Below are 19,705 nucleotides of genomic sequence, written 5' to 3'. Positions count from 1 at the left end.
TGAAGAAAGCCCAAGGTGATTAAAAAGACAGAAAAGGTCAAAGCGGCTGTCAGAAGAGACTCTGAAACTTGCTCTTGATCGTAGAGTAGGTAACTAAAGCAGATGGAAACAATGATGAAGTTAGAGAGCTGGACGGAAAGTTTCACAGGGCAGCTGGGGAAGACAAAGTACTATAGTGACATATGCCACAAGACATTTAATGACACGCAGAGTGACACAGATGCTGCAACCTGGGGCCTAAACATGGGAAGAACTGTCAGGATGGCGGAGTCTCCCTCTGTTGGACATGAGGTCACTATGACTCGGAACCGGGCGCCTAACAAACACTAACAATAGGACTGTTGGCATGGAGCTAGAAAATCAAACAGGAGGAACATGCTGAGCATATCTTACGCTGAAAGAACTAAAGAAAAAAATGCAAGCCTTGAGTTGCAATATCGAAAGATTCTATGGGCAAAACATTAAATGTAGGAAACAGCAAAAGAAAACAGAAAGAATACAGGCATTGTGCCAAAAAATAACTAGTAGACATTCATTCCTTGCAGCAGGCAGCATATGATCAAGAACCGAAGGCATGGAAGGAAGACGTCTATGCGGCACTGAAAGCATTGGCCACAAACGAAGCCCCAGGAATGGATGGAATACCAATGGAAATGTCCCAAGGAGCTGGGGAAGCCCTGGAAGCACTCACTCGTCCGTGTCGGGACATGTGAAAGACAGCTACTCAGCCACCTGACTGAATGAGACCCATATTTATGCCCATTTCATAGCAAGGTAACCCAACAGGATGCTCAAATCATAGAACAGTATCAGTGAGATTATTGTGTGTAAGTATAATTTTGCTGAGGATCATCGAATCACGGTGCAGCAGTACAGTGACAGGGAGCTGCCAGAGGTTCAGGTCAGATTCGGAAGAGGATATGGGCTAAGGGATACCACTGCAGATGTCAGATGGCTCTTGTTTGAAGCAGAGAGTACCAGAGAGATGTTTACTTGAGCTGCATTGACTATGCCAAGACAGTTGACAGGGCGGCTCAAACCAAACTAGGTGCAGCTTTGAGGGGAATGAGTGTTCCAGAACACTTCACTGTGCTCACGTGGAACTTGGACATGGACCCAGAAGCAGCCGTATGAACACTGCAAGGGAATCCTGCCTGGTTTAGGATCAGGAAAGGTGTGCAATAGGACTGTACCTGTCACCATACGTATCCAATCTGTATGCTGAGCAAATCATCAGAGAAGCTGGATTGCATGAAAAGAATGAGGCATCAGGATTGGAGGAAGGCTTACTAACAACCCGAGATATGCAGATGACACAACCTTGCTTGCTGAAAGTGCGGAGGGCGTGAAGCGCTTGCTGATGAAGCTCAAAGATGGCAGCCTTCTGTGTGGATTACAACTCAGTGTAAAGAAAACCAAAATTCTCTTAACTGGACCAATAGGTAGCAGCATGATCAATGGAGAGAATGCTGAAGTGGTCAAAGATTTCATCGTGCTTGGATCCACAATCAGTGCTCATGGAAGCAGCATCCAAGTGATCAAAAGGCGAGGTAGGTAAATCTACTGCACAAAACCTCGTTAAAGAGTTGAAAAGCACACCTTACTGTAAGGACTAAGATGCGTCTGCCCCAAGCCATGGTATTTTCTCTCGTGTCCTATGCATGTGAAAGTTGGACATCGAATAAGGAAGACCGAATGGAAATTGATGCATTTCAATGACAGTGCTGGGGAAGATGACGGAAATTACTATGTACTGCCAAAAGAACAAACACATCCGTCTTGGAAGAACTATAGCCGAATGCTCCTTCGAGGCAAGGATGGGGAGACTTCATCTTTGGTACTTTGGACACGTGATCAGGCGAGAGCAGTCTCTGGGGAAGAACATGGTTGGGAAAGTGGAGGCACAGTCAGAGAGAGGAAGAACTCCAACGAGACTAGATGGATTGACACCGAGGCTGCAACCGGGTCCCAGACACGGGAAGAGTTGTCAGGACGGTGGTGTGCAGGAGGTCACTGTGAGTCAGAACCGGCTCCAAGGCTCCTAGTGACAATCACAACAGGACTGTTGTCCCAGGTTGAATGACGTCACCCCCAAAGGTATCATCTTGCTTAGCCAGGATGCCTGGTCTTGTGTGGTTAGCTTGCATTCTGTGATCAGATGTGGTGATCCTCCACGTGGGTTGTGCGACTCAGCTTGTCGGTCCAAGGTCGCTCATGCTGAACGGAAGCCCTCCGCCGAGGCGGTCTTCTGGCCAGTTTCTCGCTTCCATGGGGTCGATGCTGACCCATAGTGACTCTCTGGGACCGGGTAGCACGGCCCCTATAAGTTTCCAAGACGGTAACTGTGTGTGGCAGTGGAAAGCCTCATCTTTCTCCAGTGGCTCGGCTGGTGTTTCTGAACTGCTGAACTTGTGGGCCACAGCCCAATATGTAACCCACCTCAAATCTCAGAACTAGCTTTCTTTCCTCTGGGTCCATCCTTCCTGTTGATGCAGCCATCCTTAAAAATCCGACACAGGTCAGACATGGAGGTTGAACTTCACCCGTTTCTCACTTGCTCTCCCCTCAGAGGAGACCCCTGGGCCTCTCCGCAGACAGGGCCTTAGAGACCCTCTCCCTACATCATAGCAAGCGTTCTGCTCCGTGCTGTCCTCAGGCCCAGAACTCTCTCCTGAGCTCACCCCGGCCCTCCCAAGCCCCTGGACTTCGCTCCCTTGCAGAGAGATGTTAAGTACCGCAAACTCAACACATCAGAAATCAAAACCTGCTTCTTTTCCTCATTTCACCCCCACCCTCCTTGTCCATAGCCACTCATAACATCTGTCCATTCTATTTACTAAATACCTCCTCAGCCTGCCACTGCCCCACTGTTCCAAGCACCCCCCCTCCGCCCCCACTGCCCTTAACAGATCAACCCCATGACCAGAGTGACCTTTTTCCAGGGTACGCCATGGCTCAGACCTCACCGTGGTTGCCCAGGCCCCTTGGGATCAAGTTTAACTCATCTTAGAAGAGCCTTAAGACCCATCCCCAACTTTCATCTCTAGCTCTTTGCTTTGCTATTCCCTTTTGGGGACCATCCCCATCAATGCCCACGCTACTTGGCCCCAGTGGCTGCCACTGCCAAGTTTGAACGTTCATGGTGGTCACAGGTCATGGCGAGGTTACCCATACGTGCAAAGTAATTTAGGTAGCACTGCTCTATCGAAAACCCAAACCAAAGTCATTGCCGCTGAGTTGATCCCGACCCATGGTGGCCTCTAGGGCAGAGTAGAACTGCCATGGGTTTCCAAGGGTTCAAATCTTTACAGAAGCAGACAGCCTCGTTTTCCCCCGTGGAGGTACTGTTGGGTTTGAACTGATGACCTTGTGGTTGGTGGTCAGCTCAGTGTTTAGCCCACTATGCCATCAGGGCTCCCGGGCTCTGTTGTGAGAGTCTGCTATGCCAGGATGGCCCGACAGCACTGCGGCCAGGCTGGGCTTCTACCACATCTCAAGCTAAGGTTCTCTCCTACCACACATCACGGTAGGCTCCCTGAAGGCTGGAACCATATCCACCTTGTCCGTCTTCTCTATCCCCAGCGTCTAGCACAGGAACTGGCGATACTTGATAACTCGCTTTTAAAGGAAGGAGCGGGACCCCTAAGAGTCTCTTCTGTTGGCCAGGGAATCTCCAGGGAACACTCTACTCTACCCCAGGCTCTGATGTGGAAGGGGACAGCCCTGAGACTCACCTGGGAAACCAGAGGCTGCCTGGCTCTGCCACCCCCAAGAAAAACTGTTGGGTGTCATGCTACCTACTCTCATTTGGGAGACTGAGACTGGAGGAAGAGACCAGCCTGGGAAAACAATCATGAATCGAAGAGTCCATTTTGGAAGAGGCCTGGAAAGCCAGAGGCCTGTCCCTCATCATCTGGGTAGTCCATCTTTTCCTCTTGCCCCCTACCAGCCTGAGCTCTGGCCTTGGTTCTGTCCAGGCCACCCTTCCTTCTTCCCTGGGAAGGGGGGGTCACACCCCACAGAGGTTTCCAGGCTGCTCAGTGAGAGGGATTCCAGCACCTCTCATCTGGACACCGAGGAGCAAGCACTTGGGAGTGGGTGTTTATTGAGCCTGAAGGCTCTCTCACAGTCAGAAGGGTCCGATATTCTGGAGAGTCCAGGGGAGCCAGGGGAGCTGGTGTTATGGCCTTGGGTACAGGGAGGTCCTGGGCCAGCTTCTCTGGGACATTTCCCTTTTTAGGCAGTTTACTAAAAATAGACATCAAACCCTTCTCTGTTCCCTGGAACAGCATCCACTTGCTGCCAGAGGTGCCTTCCTGAAGGGGACTTGGTGTCAGGTTAAGTGTGGCTTGAGCAGCCACCCCACGGGGGAGATAGCAGGAGCTGAACCCTGGGCAGGCTGGCTGGGCCCCGTGGCTTGGCCTCTTCCCTGCTGCACACATGCTTTAATCCAGCCCCTTCCAGGGGCTCTTGTACAGACTTGGGAGAAATTGTGGTTGTTCTCCCCAGAATTCACATTCTTGGGCAAGTTTCCTGCCTTGTACTCACAGCCCCCTCCCAGCAAAGGCTGTCACAGAAGAAGGGTCCAGAGGGACAGAGCTTCTCTTGTTATTGCAGACACCGACCCCCAAGCACCCCTGGGCTCAGAACAGCAAGGTGTTTGTGAAAGTGCCAGCGCTGGGTGGCTCGTATCCTCCAGGCCATCGCTGCCCTTTAACTGGATGGCAGGTACTCGTGCTGGGGAAGAAGCAGGATGTGGTGGGTGGCAACAGAGTGCCACACATAGGGGGAAGGGGACAGGCATGAGCACCCCTCACAGAGCGACACTTGGGCTGGGGGCATCTGTCGTTGTCCCAGGGTGGTTATGTTGTAAGGAAACACACCAGGAGATATTTAGCAGTGCGGGGCATGCTGCCTTCAAGGCCCCCTTAGATGCTCTCTCTACTGATCTAGGGGCATGTATAGAGATCGAGATATTTCTCTTTTTTTTTTGCCTCTCTGCCCCTGATAGAGATATTTCTAAGGAATATCTAGAGGACTGTGAAACAGTAGAATAAAATGCACACGGAGGAAAAGAGCATACAGGAGTCGCTTGTATGATTTTGCCTTATATGAATTTGAAACGATATAAAAATAAATCCTCAGGTATCAGGCATCAAAAACTCAGAACAAAAAAATCATATCATTGTGAATGAGGGGGAGTGCGGAGTGGAGACCCAAAGCCCATCTGTAGGCAACTGGATATCCCCTTACAGAAGGGTCTCTGGGAGGAGAGGAGTCAGTCAGTGTAGCATGTGAAACATGTAACTTTCCTCTAGTTCTTTAATGCTTCCTCCTCCCACACTATCATGATCCCAATTCTACTTTATAAATCCGGCTAAACCAGAGCATGTACATGGGTACAGATAAGAGCTGGAAATATGGAGAACACAGGATAGATAAACCCCTCAGGACCAATATTGAGAGTAGCCATACCAGGAGGGTAGAGGGAAGATGGGAGAGAAAAAGGGAACCTATCACAATGATCTACCTATAACCCCTTCCCAGGGGCACGGGTAACAGATAAGTGGGTGAAGAGAGACATCGGTCAGTAAGACATGAAAAAATAATAATTTATAAATTATCAAGGGCTCATGAGGGAGGGAGGGTGGACAAGGGAGGGGAAAAATGAGAAGCTGATTCCAAGGGCTCAAGTAGAAAGAACAATGTTTTGAGAATGATGATGGCAACAAATGTACAGATGTGCTTGACACAGTGGATAGATGGATTGTGAGAAGGGTTGTATAAGCCCCCAATACAATGATTAAGAAAATAATAAAGCTCTCAAGAAGAACAACAGAGCCCTAAGCCCTAAGCTCCCTCTGAGAGGCGTGCTGGAATTCCCCAAGCCAGTGTCAAGGTCCAGGGAGACCTCCAGCTGCCTCCCTCCTGCTGCCACCGCAGGGGCGGGGAGGGGAAGGAGGGCAGCGCTGTCTCGCTCGTACAGACAGCACAGTGGATGGCAAGGACCTGCAAAATGGGAACAACAGCTATTTGTGGCAAGGCTGGAGGAAACTCGCTGGAAGTGGCACTGCTTGAGCACCTAAGACACAGCAGAGACCTAAGACACTGCTAGGCAAAAGCTGGGTTATCAGAGCCCACCCAACAGCTCTGCGGGAGAAAGGCCTGGCAAGCTGCCTCCGCCACGATCACAGCCAAGAACGCCCAGTGCGGTGGTCTTATTCCGTCACCTGGGGTCACTGTGAGTCCAACGCTCCCGGAAGCCACTTCACAGCATGTACGAAGGGGTTTCAAAAGTTGGTGGGGAAATCCCATCAGCTTCCTTTTCAAAACCACACCAAACAGTTTTGTGGGCACGTCATGCACCAGCCCACCACGGACTCGAGCTCAGTCCTGCAGGGCGCGGTGGAGGGTCATCGCCACAAGCTACTTTGGAACATTTTCTTCCTCGTTATTAATGTGATTTTTTTAAATTGTGGCAAACATATGCACAACGAAACGTTCTCCAGTCCAAGAACTCCTACATGTCTCGTTCAATGCCACTGATTACACTCTTCCTGGTGTGCCACTATTCCGGACAGCCTTCTCCAAATCAGACACCCCCCCACCCTGCCCATTAGTGAAACTCAATGCCCCAGAGGCAACAACTTGTGCCCCTTCACCCTCAGTAACTGTCGGTCAACTTTGGCTCCTCTCTCTCTCTCTCTCTCTCTCTCTCTCTCTCTCTGTGTGTGTTTTAGTTTTCTTGATACCATTCCATTTGCTCTACCAACTATGAGGTCTCCGTGTAGGGCCAGCAGCTGACCCTGAGTCCGGGCCTCCATGATTTTCATTCTAGCATCTCCTCTCAACCCCACACCACTCCCCGCCCCCGTATCACCACAACAACGTCAACCCAACCACATTCCTCATGTCTCCCTCATGCTGAAAGCTCCCCTCTCGACCATTGAGGTTGGTTTCAGGTTAGCTTTGGCCAGTTTTCCCTCGTGCTGCACCGCAGGGTGGGGGACTGCCTTGGGCTACCCCATGTCCTCCTGGATGCTCAGGGTGCTGTGCTCACAGGGACTGGCTCTGAGGTCGGCATGGCCTGCCGGATCCCTGACAGGGCTGCTGGGCGGGGCAGGAGGGATCTGGCGACTGTCTGACCAGAAGATTGCTGGGCAGGAGAGATGAATTTTCTGGTTAGATTAGGTACTTCTCAGCCCTTGACAAAAATGAACGCGTGCACACAGCCAGGCGTCTCAGGAATGGGAGTCTCTGGGCTTTCTCGTGGCTTCAGAGCGGCCATGGCCTGGGGAAGGCAGTGCTCTAAGGGCACATCATCTTGCAGACTGCAGGTCACATTTTTGGGGACAAACTCCAACCCATGTGTCTGGATGTAATACAGCTACTCCTGGGCGGATCTTACGACACTGTCGAGTTGTACTTGCAGCCATCTTTTTGTTTGTTTTGTTTCATGTACATCTAATTGTTAGTAATATGCACTACATACAATGTTAAAATCTATCAGCAAGTTTATATGTAAAGTTCCCAAACTCAAAAACACACAGAGATGCTATTAATAAAAGACAACAAAATTTAAAACTAAAGTAATAATAATCAAAGAGGTGTTTGACTTCTGGTGGAACCGACCGGCAATGAGAGAGGTTGTGGAGGTTCCGGAACCCCACCAGAAGTTGGGGCTACATATATCTATGTAAATGCACAGAAAAAAACGTTCTCACGAGTGTATCTGAGGAAGTGAGTGAACTGGGGTTGATAAGAGAGGGGATTTCATTTTCTAATGTTTATCCCAGCCTCATAATGTTTAAGGGAGCCCTAGTGGTGTCCTGGCTACCCATTGGGCTGCTAGGTTGGCAGTTTGAAATCACCAGCTGCTCTGAGGAAGAAAGACGGGGCTTTCTGGTCCCACAAAGAGCTAGTCTCGAAAACCCACAGAGGCAGTTCTACCCTGTCCTACAGGGTCACTATGAGTCAGCACTGACTTGATGGCAATGAGTTTGGGTTTTAATGCTCAGCTGCTAGCTAAAAGGTTGGCGACAGAAAGATGAGGCAGTCTGCTCCTGTGAAGACTTGTAGCCTTGGAAACCCTCTGGGGCAGTTCTTCTCTGCCCTAGAGTGTCATCACAAAGGCCCTGGTGTCGCAGTAGGTTATTCAGTGGGCTGCTAACCTCAAGGTCAGCAGTTCAAAACCACCAGCCGTTCTGAGGGAGAAAGAGAAAGCTTTCTACTCTCATAAAGAGTGACCGTCTGGGAAGCCCACAGGACAGTTCTAGTCTGCCCTATAGAGTCACTGTGAGTCAGAACTGACTCGATAGCAGTGTGTGTTGGGTTTGTATAGGGTCATTATGAGTCAACCCACCCAGCTGCTCTGCTGGAGAAAGGCTTGGCGACCTGCTCCCAGGGAGATGACAGCCTAGAGAACCCTCCGGGCACTTTGACTCTGTCACCTGGGTTTGCTATGAATTGCAGTCGATTGCATGCGACCTAATCAGAACAGGGCAACGCTTGTGTACCAGACAAGCTCTCGGCACCCATCAAAACCCAACCTGTTGATGCTGACTCCTGGTGAGCCCATGTGTGCAGAGGAGCCCTGTGGGTGTTCAAGGCCTGGAACTTTGGGAAGCAGGTTGTCAGGCCTGTCTTCCATGGGGCCTCCATGGGGGTTGGGTTTGAACCGCCAACCGTTCAGTGTAAAAGCTACGAGCTCTGGGAGTGACCCAAGTCATGGATTGTTTTGTGTGCTTGTTTTCTCTGGGGAAGCAGCACTTTCTGCCAGCCCTGTGCGTATCCACTGTGGGAAGAGGATGACTCCCAGGCTTGCTCCCTCCTTAGAGAGCCCAGATGGGCTATGGAGATATTCTGGAACCTTGGAGGGAGAGGACCTGAGACAGGCAGTCTCCCCCTTGCGTGCACGCTGGGATACCTGCACACACAGAAGCCTGCATTCATCCCCAGCTGCTCCCATTCCCCTCGGCTGGCGCAGGCTGGTCGTCAGTGAGCCAGCGCTCCCCAGGTGAATCTAATGTGACCAGGGCCCAGAGCACGTGCCATGGGACTGGGTGCTGACAACTGGATTGAGGAAGTCCACAGCTTTCCCTCCTCCAGGGCAAGGAGCCCAGCTGCTCTCTCTGTGCCTCCTCTCCAGCTTGTTTGTCTCCTTCCCAACCCGCCTCACTCCTCCTCACTTCTCCCAGAATCCCACGGGAGTGGTTGTGCCAGGGCTAAGCTCAGAGGCTAACTCTTGGCTCAAACACCAGGCTCCTGGTTCTGCCCACAGGAGAGGTCAGCCGCCACGCCACACCACACCTCGATTTGCAACCAGCAGGTGGGCTTTAAGACCCCATCACCTCTCGGCTTAGGCTTCCCAGCACTGCCATAGCCCAAATATGGAAATTACGATGACTGGCCTGTTCTTTCATGTTCTTCCTAGAGTTGTTTATGCATACCCAACTACTTAGGAAATGTCCACTGTACGGAGTCTGAAGGAGCCCCGTGGCTTAGTGGTTACATGCTAACCCCAAGGTCAGGAGTTCGAAATTACCAGCCACTCCAAGGGGGCAAAGACAAGGCTTCTTACTTCTGTAAAGAGTTATAGTCTTGGAAACCATGGCTGTTACATAATCTGGTGTCAATTTAGGACTTGAGAGGATTAAGCGTGAGGGTGAGTGGGTTGGAAAGGGGGAACTGAGTACAAGGATCCACATGTGATCTCCTCCCTGGGAGAGGGACGGCAGAGAAGGGGGGGGAAGGGAGACTCCGGATAGGGCAAGATATGACAAAATAACGATGTATAAATTACCAAGGGCACATGAGGGAGGGGGGAGCGGGGAGGGAGGGGAAAAAAAAAAGAGGACCTGATGCAAAGGGCTTAAGTGGAGAGCAAATGCTTTGAGAATGATTGGGGCAGGGAATGTATGGATGTGCTTTATACAATTGATGTATGTATATGTATGGACTGTGATAAGAGTTATATGAGCCCCTAATAAAATGTTAAAAAAAAAGTGAAGGGGAGGAGTCTAACCCACCCCTGTCAATCAGATCATAGCCAATGAGGACATGGCCTTCTTCTGAGAATTCTGGGAATTCCTAAATTTTCTCCTTGGAAGCAGGAGACAGACAGACTGATTTTCTCTCTCTCTCTCTCTCCTCACTCCCTGCAAGACATCCCTGAAGAGAAGTCACATGGACCTACCCTGATGCAGCCAGAACGTTGGGCCTGGAGAATCCATGTGGAGACCCCTGCCAGCGCTGAGATGCTTACAATGCCACTGGATCTACAAGACCTCCCACCCACTGGCCTGTAAGCGTCTTTCATTTGGTATCATTGCCTGTGTTTCATGAGTCTGAAGAGGACTTTATAGATTGGTGTCGGGCGTATGGGCTAATATTGGACTTATGGACTCAATCTGGACTGGGCTGGGATGTTTTCTCAATGTTCAGTTGCTCATGTATATAAACCTCTTCCTTATACATGTATGCTTATGAATTTGTTTCTCCAGTCTACCCCGACTAACACACAAGTCCACGGGGACAATTCTGTCTCATCCCACAGGGTCAGAATGAGCGGGCATGGACTTGATGGCAGGGAGTTTGAAGTTGATTTCTGGCGAGGAACCTCAAGCTCTCCACCTGGGTGAGTTCTCTGTGAGACATCATGATGCCCATGCGGCGGCTGCCAGAAGCCTCTACAGGCTGAGCGTTCCTGTAATGGCCTGGTCTGTTTATGGTTCTAGAGTCTAAGCTCATCATTAGGAAGGTAAATATGCTGCTTTAAAAGAAAGAAAAAAGCCCACATGCAAACAGTAACAACATCATAAAAACAACGAACCAAGACGTCTTCACATGAGATTGCTGGCTCAATGACGTTCCTCTATTCTGAAAATCAGACTCACTGCCATCGAGTGAACGCTGACTCACAGGGACCCCTAAGGACAGGCTAGAGCTGCCTCTGTGGGTCGGGAGTACAAAGCCCCCTCTTTCTCTTCAGGAGTGGCAGGTGGTTTCAAACTGCTGACCCTGCAGCTAGTAGCCCAACATACAATCACTATGCCACCAGGACTCACTCTCTCTGGGTCTGGCTATGTGAAAGCCTGGCACTAGCGTATTGTAAAGGTCGGCAGTTTGAATCCACACCGAGGCTCTGCGGGAGAAAGACTTGCCATCTGTTTCTGTAAAGACCGCAGTCTAAAGCCTGTGGGTGTCCTAGGTCATTCCATTCTGTCTCGGGGGCTGGCTACGAGTCTAATGAACTAAGCGTCACCTACCACCACCACCTAAGGATGGGTGTGACTGGGGAGAGAGAGACTAGAAGCATTCTGAGGAATCCTAGTGAGACATGGAGAGAGATGGGCAACCCCACGCAGGCTACAGAGAGGGTGGGGAGAAGATGGGGATGCTGGGTGGTCAGGGGCTCCCTGGGCACTTCGGGGCAGGGGAACAGCCAGAGTTGGAGAACCAAGCGAGAGCAGGGCCCTCTGATCTGCTTCCGTCGTGGGGGTCTCAGGCCCTGCGTCTGCCCGGTAAGACTGAAAGAGGACTTACTCTCTGTTCCTAGCACACCGGGAAGAGAGCTCCTGGGTCTCCGGGTTTTCAGTTCCGAGGCCTTGGCATTCTCGGGAGCGTCTGGAAGAAACAGGGAGTGACCAACATCAGTCACAGGCGCCGTAGGCAGTGGGTTGTAGTGGTATCACACACAAAATCCCCTCTCAGTACAAACCACACATTGCCCTCCTGCCCATGACCCCTGAGCAGAGGGTGTCTGTGGCCTGGGCACCTGCTTGCCCAAAGCACCAAAGGAGTGTCAGCTCCACTGGGCTCACAGGCCAGGTGGATGGAGGGGGCACAAATGCAGGGACACGATGGACAGGCTGCCCTGCAGCTGAACGCCTCCCCTCGGCCGGAGCAGGCCCATGTGGCCAGAAATAACCCTACCTGGGCTAACTGGCAGAGATGGAGAGGGTTGCTCCCCCTCTGCCCACTAGCTCCCCACTCCCTGCCTTTTCCTTCACTAGGTGGCCACTGGGCTAACTGGTCTAGAGTTCTGAACCCTGCCTATTTCGGGAAGGGGACCAGCATAGAGGAAGAGGGGCCAGGGGCCCCGCATACAGGCTCCTCAGGCTTCGTGCCACGGATGGGCGCTGACTCCAGGTAAGGGAGTAGGCAGCTGGCACCACTCACCCCTATGCTGAGCCCTGCGCCCACCTTGGAGACGTCTGCTGTGGGTAAGCATTCTCTGTCAAGTTGATCTGGATCCCTGGCGACCCTCAGTGTGTCAGCCTGGAACTTGTGCCCCAGGGTTTCCAACGGCTGCTTTCCCCAGAAATGAATCCCCGGGCCTTTCTTCTGCACCCAAACTTCTTTGCACCTTTCATTTAGTGGCTAAGTAGTTGTAGCACCCAGGGGCCCCTCCCCAATGGCACCCTGCACCAGTCACCTTCTGAGCTCCCCAAAAACTCGGTGCCATCAAGTCGGTTCCAACTCCTAGTGACCCAACAGGACAGGGTGGAACGGCCCCTGTGGGTTTCTGAGACAAACTGTTTCTGGGGTACAGAGCCCCATCCTTCTACTCCAGAGGGGCCCTGGTGGGGTTATGCACTGGGCTGTGACGCGAAAGGTCAGTTTGAAACCACCAGCCGCTCCCTGGAGATCGAAGAGGTTTCCTACTCCCGTTCACAGTTCCAGTCTAGTAGCTCACAGGGGCCGCGCTACCCTGTCCTGCAGGGTCGCGATGGGTCGCAAGTGAGAGTGAGTGAGTTCTCCCACTGGGCAGCTAGCTAGGTGGTTTCCAATCGCGGACCTTTGGTGACCAGCCCATCTGAGAGGGCAAGGACCTAACTCCTCAGGCCTCTGCACCACACTCCATTTTCCGGGCTCAGGGGAGGCACGTGGGCGATGAGCGAGAAGCTCTGGGCTGGGCTTGGTGGGGCCTCTGAGCTCCCAGGAGAGCAGGCGGAGGAAGTGGGGGAAACCACCCGGGACCGGGATAAGGAGATGCTGGCTCAACTGCTATCACTTTGCCCCAGCGTTTTCCCTGGCTTCCCTCTCCCCCACACCCCAGCAGTCTTCAGGGACAGTGTTGGGAGCCCCTTTCCTGCTCCTGAAGAGAGGAAGCCCGGAGAGGAAGGAGGAGGTGGGGCTTTCCAGTGGAGTCTCTGCCACATTCCTGCGGCTTGGCTGGGGGTTGGGGGAGGACCATGGCACAGTCCCCGCCTCCAGGAAGGCTGCAGGACTGCTAAGGGACTCCAGGCCTATGTTCTGTCCTAGAGCGTTAGGGGGCTGGGGCTGGGGCAGGCGGGCGTGGATAACACAGAAGGGCTGAGGACACACCCTTCCTTGACAGGTGGACTCCCAGAAGCCCCATCTGGATGCATTTCCCCTCTTGCTTCAGGCGCTCTGCGGCTAACCACCCCAGCAGTCAGAACCGGAACCGTCAACCACTCCTGGGGAGAGCCATGTGGCCTCTGGGCTTGGGTAGAGTCGCAGGTTTGGAACGTCCACGGGTCTGAGCCAATTGCAGGGCAAGGGCTTGGGTTACATGGCCACTGTCTGAGTCCGTCTCCAGAAAGTGATCTGCTCGGAGATCATTCACACAGCCACGCCTGAGGCCTGTCCCAGCTGTGAGCCCGGGTGGCATAGGGATGATGCACCGGGCTGCTAATTTCAAGGCCAGCAGTTTGAAACCACCAGCTGCTCATCCGGTGAAAGATGAGGCTTTCTATTCCCATAAAGAGTTACATTGTTGGAAACCCAGAGGCAGCTCTACCCTGTCCTATAAGGCTGAGTCAGAGTCCACTCGCTGGCAGCGAGGCTATATACCAAGCCTCAACTCCTTTGGCTGCTACCTGCAAAGTGGGAGTTTCAAGCCCCGCTAGAGGTACCTTGCAAGAAAGGCCTGCCAAGCCGCACCTGAAACATGGGCCAAGCTGGGGAGGTCAGTACTCCTCTGACACACGAGGTCCCCGGGAGTCAGGATCCACTCCATGTCAACTGGCTGGAAACAACAGCCAGGTTCCCATCCCAACTTAGTGCCAGTCCATGCCACAGGCACGGAGGCTTCACCTGTGGGCGCTGTCCAGATGGGGCTGCAGCCCCAAGACAGACTGTCCTGTTAAGGGATCTGGGGACAAAGCGCCAAAGACCTCCCAAAGCCAAACCCTTGTACCTACAGGGACGATTGCGTGTCCATGTTAAGCAGCCCTTCCTAGCAGTAGGTGACCCTGGTGGGGGGCGGGAAACACTAGGAGAGACCCTTTTAAGCAGCACTTGGGCACCCAGCCTGGCGCCCACCCTCCGTGGCACAGTCTTGCTCTTTCACTTGTCACCTTCTGTAGGCAAGGGAGCCTCCCAGGGGAAGCAGGGGTCTCTCCACCCATAGCTGACACTGACCCGCTTGTGTCCTACTCCCCAGGGAGGGGGTGCCTGGGTACCCCAGTCCTGGCGTGGGCACAGTAAGGGGGGCAGCCACTCCCCAAGGAGAATGCTATTCTTAGCTGCGGTCCTCCTCGGGACGCCTATTTGACAGGCTGGAGGGCTGGGGGTCTCCGAGGTGGGTGAGAAGCCCCTGTACATAGCTGCGTCCTTCTGCAGGGTGCGGACCACGTGGTCTGCGCCGCGGCCTGGTGTCAGTATTGTTCAGAAACTCCATCTCACTGCACAGGGCAGAACTGCCCCTGTGGGTTTCTGAGACTAACTCTTCATGGGAGTAGAGAGCCTCATCTTTCTCCCGTGGGGCAGCTCATGGTTTCAAACTGCTGACCTTGTGGTCAGCAACCCGACTCGAAACCACTAAGCCACTGGGCTCCTCCAGCAGCTCTGTAGGTGGATGGCTCTCCTCGTCAGCCTCCTTGAAAACCCCCGGTCTCAAGCTGTGTGTGCATGTGAGGCTGACGTGGGGTCGGTCTGGGGTGGTGGTGGTGACATCTGGGGGCACACTGGAGTGCCAGAAGCCAGGGGCAGGAAGCTAGTCTATAAGTTCCCTCCTCTGAGACCTCCCTTCGTTGCTCCCTGAACGAGGAAGGCTTCCGACAGGCACCGAGGCGATGTAAAGAGAGGCGTGCCCCGAACTGTTGCAGGTCTGCTGCTCCCCTTTGTACCGGAGGGCAGTGGAGGGCCGTGGTAAAGTGCTAGACTGCTGTCCGAAAGGTCTGGGGTTCAAACCTTCCATGTACCAGCGGCTCCATGGTACCCGCCCCTGGCAGATCCCCAGCCCAATCCACTGCCTCCACGTCTACTCCGACTCACAGCAGTTTCCATAGATGCTGAGGCTGTAAATTTTTATGGGGACAGACGCCCTCATCGCTCTCCCAAGGAGCGCCTGGCAGGCTGGAACTGCTGACCTTGTGGTTAGCAGCCTGACGCTTATCAGTGACACCAGAGCTCATTCTAGTAGAGAAGAACGATGCCCCCAGGGGCTGCTATACTTTGTCTGTCACCTGGGGTCACCGTGAGTCAGACTTGACTCAATGGTGCAGGTCGGTCTGCCTTCAACACTCCAACACTCCCCTTGCTCCAACACTCCCCTTGCTCCCTTGCTCCTGCTGAGTTCTGGACTGTGTGGTTCCGGAAGGAGGCCAGGGAGGAGCCCTGCTGCTGTCCTACTGATCGGCACACCGAGGCACTGGCCAGCACAGAACGAGAGGCCAGTTTCTCTGGGTCCCGAGGAGAGGAGGCCAGGGCTCTCGGCCGGGATGGTGCGGGGATTTGTGCCCTGGCAGGGTCCCAGTCGGGATCCAGGGGCAGGGCCCTCCTTTGGGCTGTGTCAGCAGCCAGCCTGGGGTCAAGAGCAAATAACTTCAGCTGTCTTGTGTCTCGGTTTCCTTATCTGTACAAGGGGGATGGCCTCCAAGCTCTCTCCCTCCTGGTGCGAGGCCCGATGGAGCAGCGAGGCAGGCTGCAGGAAAGGAGTCATTTGTCTAAAAGACCACTCACCCTCACTGACAACCACAGTACCACTTCTGAATCCACTTTAAAGTTCGGGACCCCCCACAAGGGGGGTGGGGGTTGTTTCTGGCGGCTGCTCTGTGCCAGGCGCTGGGCCCTCTGATCTCTGATGAGTGTGGGGCTTTGCTCTGACAAATGGCCTTGAGTCTTGTCTTCCCACCTGGCAGGAGGAAAGGGGCTCACATTCCCTTTCCAGCCAGCACCTCCCAGGGGGACAGACTCGGATTGGATTCCGAGTCTCCCTTCCCTGTGGAGCCCAGCCCCCTGCCACGGGCTGCCGTGAGAACCGAAGCAAGGAGTGGGCTGGGCGCTTAATCAAAACCAGCTTTGTGCTCACATGGCTGCCCGGGGGATAAAAATAATAGTAATAAAGTTTAAGAGCAGCCCGTGTTTTCTGTCTATTTTAATTATTTGGGGGTTGAAATGGAAGTCCATTTCTCAGTCTGGGCCCCAGGGCTGGAGCCCTTTGTGGGCCTGGCGGGGCTTCCAGAGAAGCAATGGGGCAGGAAGATGGAGGTATGGGGATGTGGGGGGCCCCACACAGAGAGGGAAAACGTGCCCTTATATGGACATCACCTCACCAGCTCCAGGCCTGGGTAAGTGCTGTACTCAAGCCCTCCGGGCAGCACTCTGCCCCAGGCTCTCACCCCAGGCAGAGAGGCTGCTGGGTCGACCCCTCCCTCTGCGCACAGGCCAGTGCATCAGAGAGGTTCCTAGTCAGGGAGCTGAGCTCCTTTCCGGCTCTGCCCATTCGTGCTCGTGAGTCCTGGGGGCGGGGGGAGTTCCTGAGCTTTTCAGAGAATGAACCCACTCAACAGAAGAAGAAGGACGAATGAGACAAGAGAAGTTGAAGTTACGTTAGATTCCTGCCTTGGGTTGAACCAAATGCACTTGCTAATATCCAAGTGTTCCTGACTTACCAAGATGCAATTGTAGTTCAACTAAGGGACACCAGAGCTACCTAGTCATAGTGGCCGCAGGCTGTGGCTAAGAGCCATGGCTTGGGTTTGAAGCCCCACTTAGCTAGCTAGTAGCCATGTGAGCCAAAGCAAGGGACTCCATGCCTCCTCATCAGGCCTTTGTTACTCTCTCCCCTACAACCTGCCTGCCGAAGTCCCCAATGCCCTCCACATGGCCGAACCCACAGCCAAGGCCCAGGCTCATCTTAGCCTACTCAGCCAGACATCACACACAAAGGTCACGGTCATTTCTTACTTCTCGAAGCGCTCTCCATTGGGCTCCTAGATTTCTTTCATTCCTTCCAAATGTCCTTCACAGACTCTGTCCTGCTCCTGCCTCTCAGGGTTGGAGCCTCTCCTCCTCCCCCTCCTCTGGTCCATCCACATCTACTCCCATGGTTCTCGTTCAGCCCCCCTGGCATCCAATGGGTTCTACAACGCTGATGGTTCCCGTATTTCCCACGGGCCCCAACCTCCCTCTTCAACTCAGTAGGTAGACGCCATCCACTCGGTTCCAACTCAGGACAGAAGGAACCGCTGCCTGGCTCTGAGCCAGGCTCACAATTGCTACGTGTGAGCCCATTACTGCACCACAATGTCAAGCCATCTCTTTTGGGTTCCTCCTCTTTTTCATGGATCCCCTCCTTCCCTAGCTGGGATGTCCTTTTCCAGGGACTGGTCCTTCCCCACGCCTTGCCCAGAGAACGAGAGATCACGTCTGCCTCCTGGGATGTGGAAGGGGCGGATTCCATTTCTCAGGTACACGCTTCGATGGCTCCCACCTCTTGCATTCTGATTTCAGGAAGTGGCCCCACCATTTATCTCTCCCCCCAACCCAGGTATTTTTTTTTACTTAGTTCACCAGCAAATTCTATCAGCTGTATTATCAAGACATATTATTGTATTATGAAACCGATCCTTCCCATCCATCTCTTCCCCGGCGCTCCACCACGTCTGTGTCTCCGTGGTCTTTGGCCCAGGATACTGTAGAAACCACCTGTGGGGCCCGCTTATCACGCAGCCAACTGACCCAAAACAAGACAACCAAAGAACTTGCTGCCGTCGAGGCCGATCCTGACTCAGGGCACCCCTGCCATTTTCAAGGCCCCACAGCTTTACGGGTACAGGAAAGACTCATCTCTGTCCCTTGGGATGGCGATGGGTTCCCATCGCTGGCCTCGGGGCTCACAGCCCAGATACAGCCCCTCCCCTACCAGTCAGCTCCTAGTCTGCCCGCTGGCTCCTCACACAGGGAACAGCGTCGTCGGGTCTCAGTCCTCTGCAACCACCTCGCCCAGCACTCTGCCCCGGCACACAGCGCCCACCACCCTGGGCCTCCTTACTCTCCCGCGAGCCCCTCCAGCCGTCTCGGAGCAGGGCTCTGCGATGCGCTGGCTCTTCCTTCTGCTCCATCCTCCACCTCCACAGGCAGGTCTCCTCTAAGGTCCTTCCTGAGCTCGGCTACAGCCACTGCTCTCTAAATCCCTCCCCCATCCCTCCACGTCACTGACGCCATAGCCTGTGTACATGATGTCCTCGGGGCCTCATGGCTCATCTGTCCGTCTGTGTGAGCTCTTGCTCTGCCCCGCTAGAATGGACGGTCCCTGAAGGCAGATGCCTTTGCTCTTGCCTCCTGCCTTTGACCCTGACCCCAGAGCAGGGCCTGACGTGAGATGAGGGGAAACCTGCTCAAAAATGAAGGAGTGAATGCATATCGGAATGGGTGTCCACGGGAACATCGGTTCCTACCATGAACATGACCCTCAGGGGCGCTGGCAGCAGCTGGCACCCCGGGATAAGCGGCTGGGGAAGACTGACGAGGCAGCTGGTGGTCTGACAGCATGGTGTAACCCCCCTGATGTGAGCATGATCAAGGTGCCCCCACCTTATTTTTAAAGTTGGGAGGACACAGCAGTGTGAGTGGGGGGTGGGGGTGGGGTCTTGGAGCCTAGCAGCAAGCTGCCCACAGCAGGGTGGTCTTCGTTAAGATGCTTGGAGCAGGCTGATGGAGTGACTGTGGACAGTTCCAGGCCTGCTCCGGGGGCAGAGGGAAGCCCGCCAAGCAGCCACCATGCCAGGCCATTCCCTCCCCGAGTGGACAGGGACCTGGTTTCCCAGGAAGGTAGCTACAGAAGGACAGAGGCCTGAAGCACCCTCCCCTCCACCCCCGCCCCGCACAATAGCTGGGCTTGGGAATTCCACAATGGCTCTTCCTCAGGGCCAGAAGTTCTCGGTATATTTCCATTCATGGACCCCTCTGAGAAGAAGAGACTCCAGCATACTCCCCACCACCACACACAGTGTTTCCCCCATCACTGCAGAGGGTGCCCACACGCCCTGGGCTCTCTCGGTTCAGTCGGACAGCCTTAAGAAGTAAGGAGAATAGAGAGGATGGGCACCGACACCACTCAGTGGATCACAGGAGGTAAACTGGTGCCTCAGGGCGGCCTGGGAAGTTAGCAAACTGACCCCAAAAGACCATCGTTCTTTAGTGTTTGCCTGGAGGTACCTCTCCAGGGAGAAAGCAAGGGAAATGTGGCAAGAAGTCCCCGGGTCAAGCAGGACAGTAACACACCTCCAGGCATAGTAACAGGGAAAAGAGGGGGTGACGGTGGACAGGCTGCCCCCCTTTTCCCTCCAGAACAAACAAAACCACCTACAACCTGGTGACCCTGGTGGCCCATCCTCACTTCAGGGCCTCTACATCCCTGCAAATATGTAGCCTGTCAAGCCCCGCAAAGGTCTCTGGGAAGGGGAATCAATAACGAATGGTCATTAAGGTCCTTCCGGAGAGGAAAGGGGAC

The 19,705-nt window shown here is 53.7% G+C and overlaps 1 protein-coding gene across 2 annotated transcripts in view; it reads right to left on the bottom strand.

Moving 5' to 3' along the window:
* MYLK (myosin light chain kinase) overlaps nt 1–19,705 on the bottom strand; it is a 232,765-nt gene that overhangs the window by 64,839 nt on the left and 148,221 nt on the right. For both annotated transcript variants that reach the window (XM_075556319.1, XM_075556317.1), the window contains one exon: nt 11,545–11,625. In XM_075556319.1, coding sequence (XP_075412434.1) covers nt 11,545–11,625 — 81 coding nt within the window. The remainder of the gene's footprint in view (nt 1–11,544; nt 11,626–19,705) is intronic.

Source organism: Tenrec ecaudatus, chromosome 8 (assembly GCF_050624435.1).
Source record: "Tenrec ecaudatus isolate mTenEca1 chromosome 8, mTenEca1.hap1, whole genome shotgun sequence".
Classification (NCBI taxonomy): Eukaryota; Metazoa; Chordata; class Mammalia; order Afrosoricida; family Tenrecidae; genus Tenrec; species Tenrec ecaudatus.
Note: the sequence above shows the minus strand (reverse complement) of the source record. Positions and strands in the feature narration are given on the sequence as shown.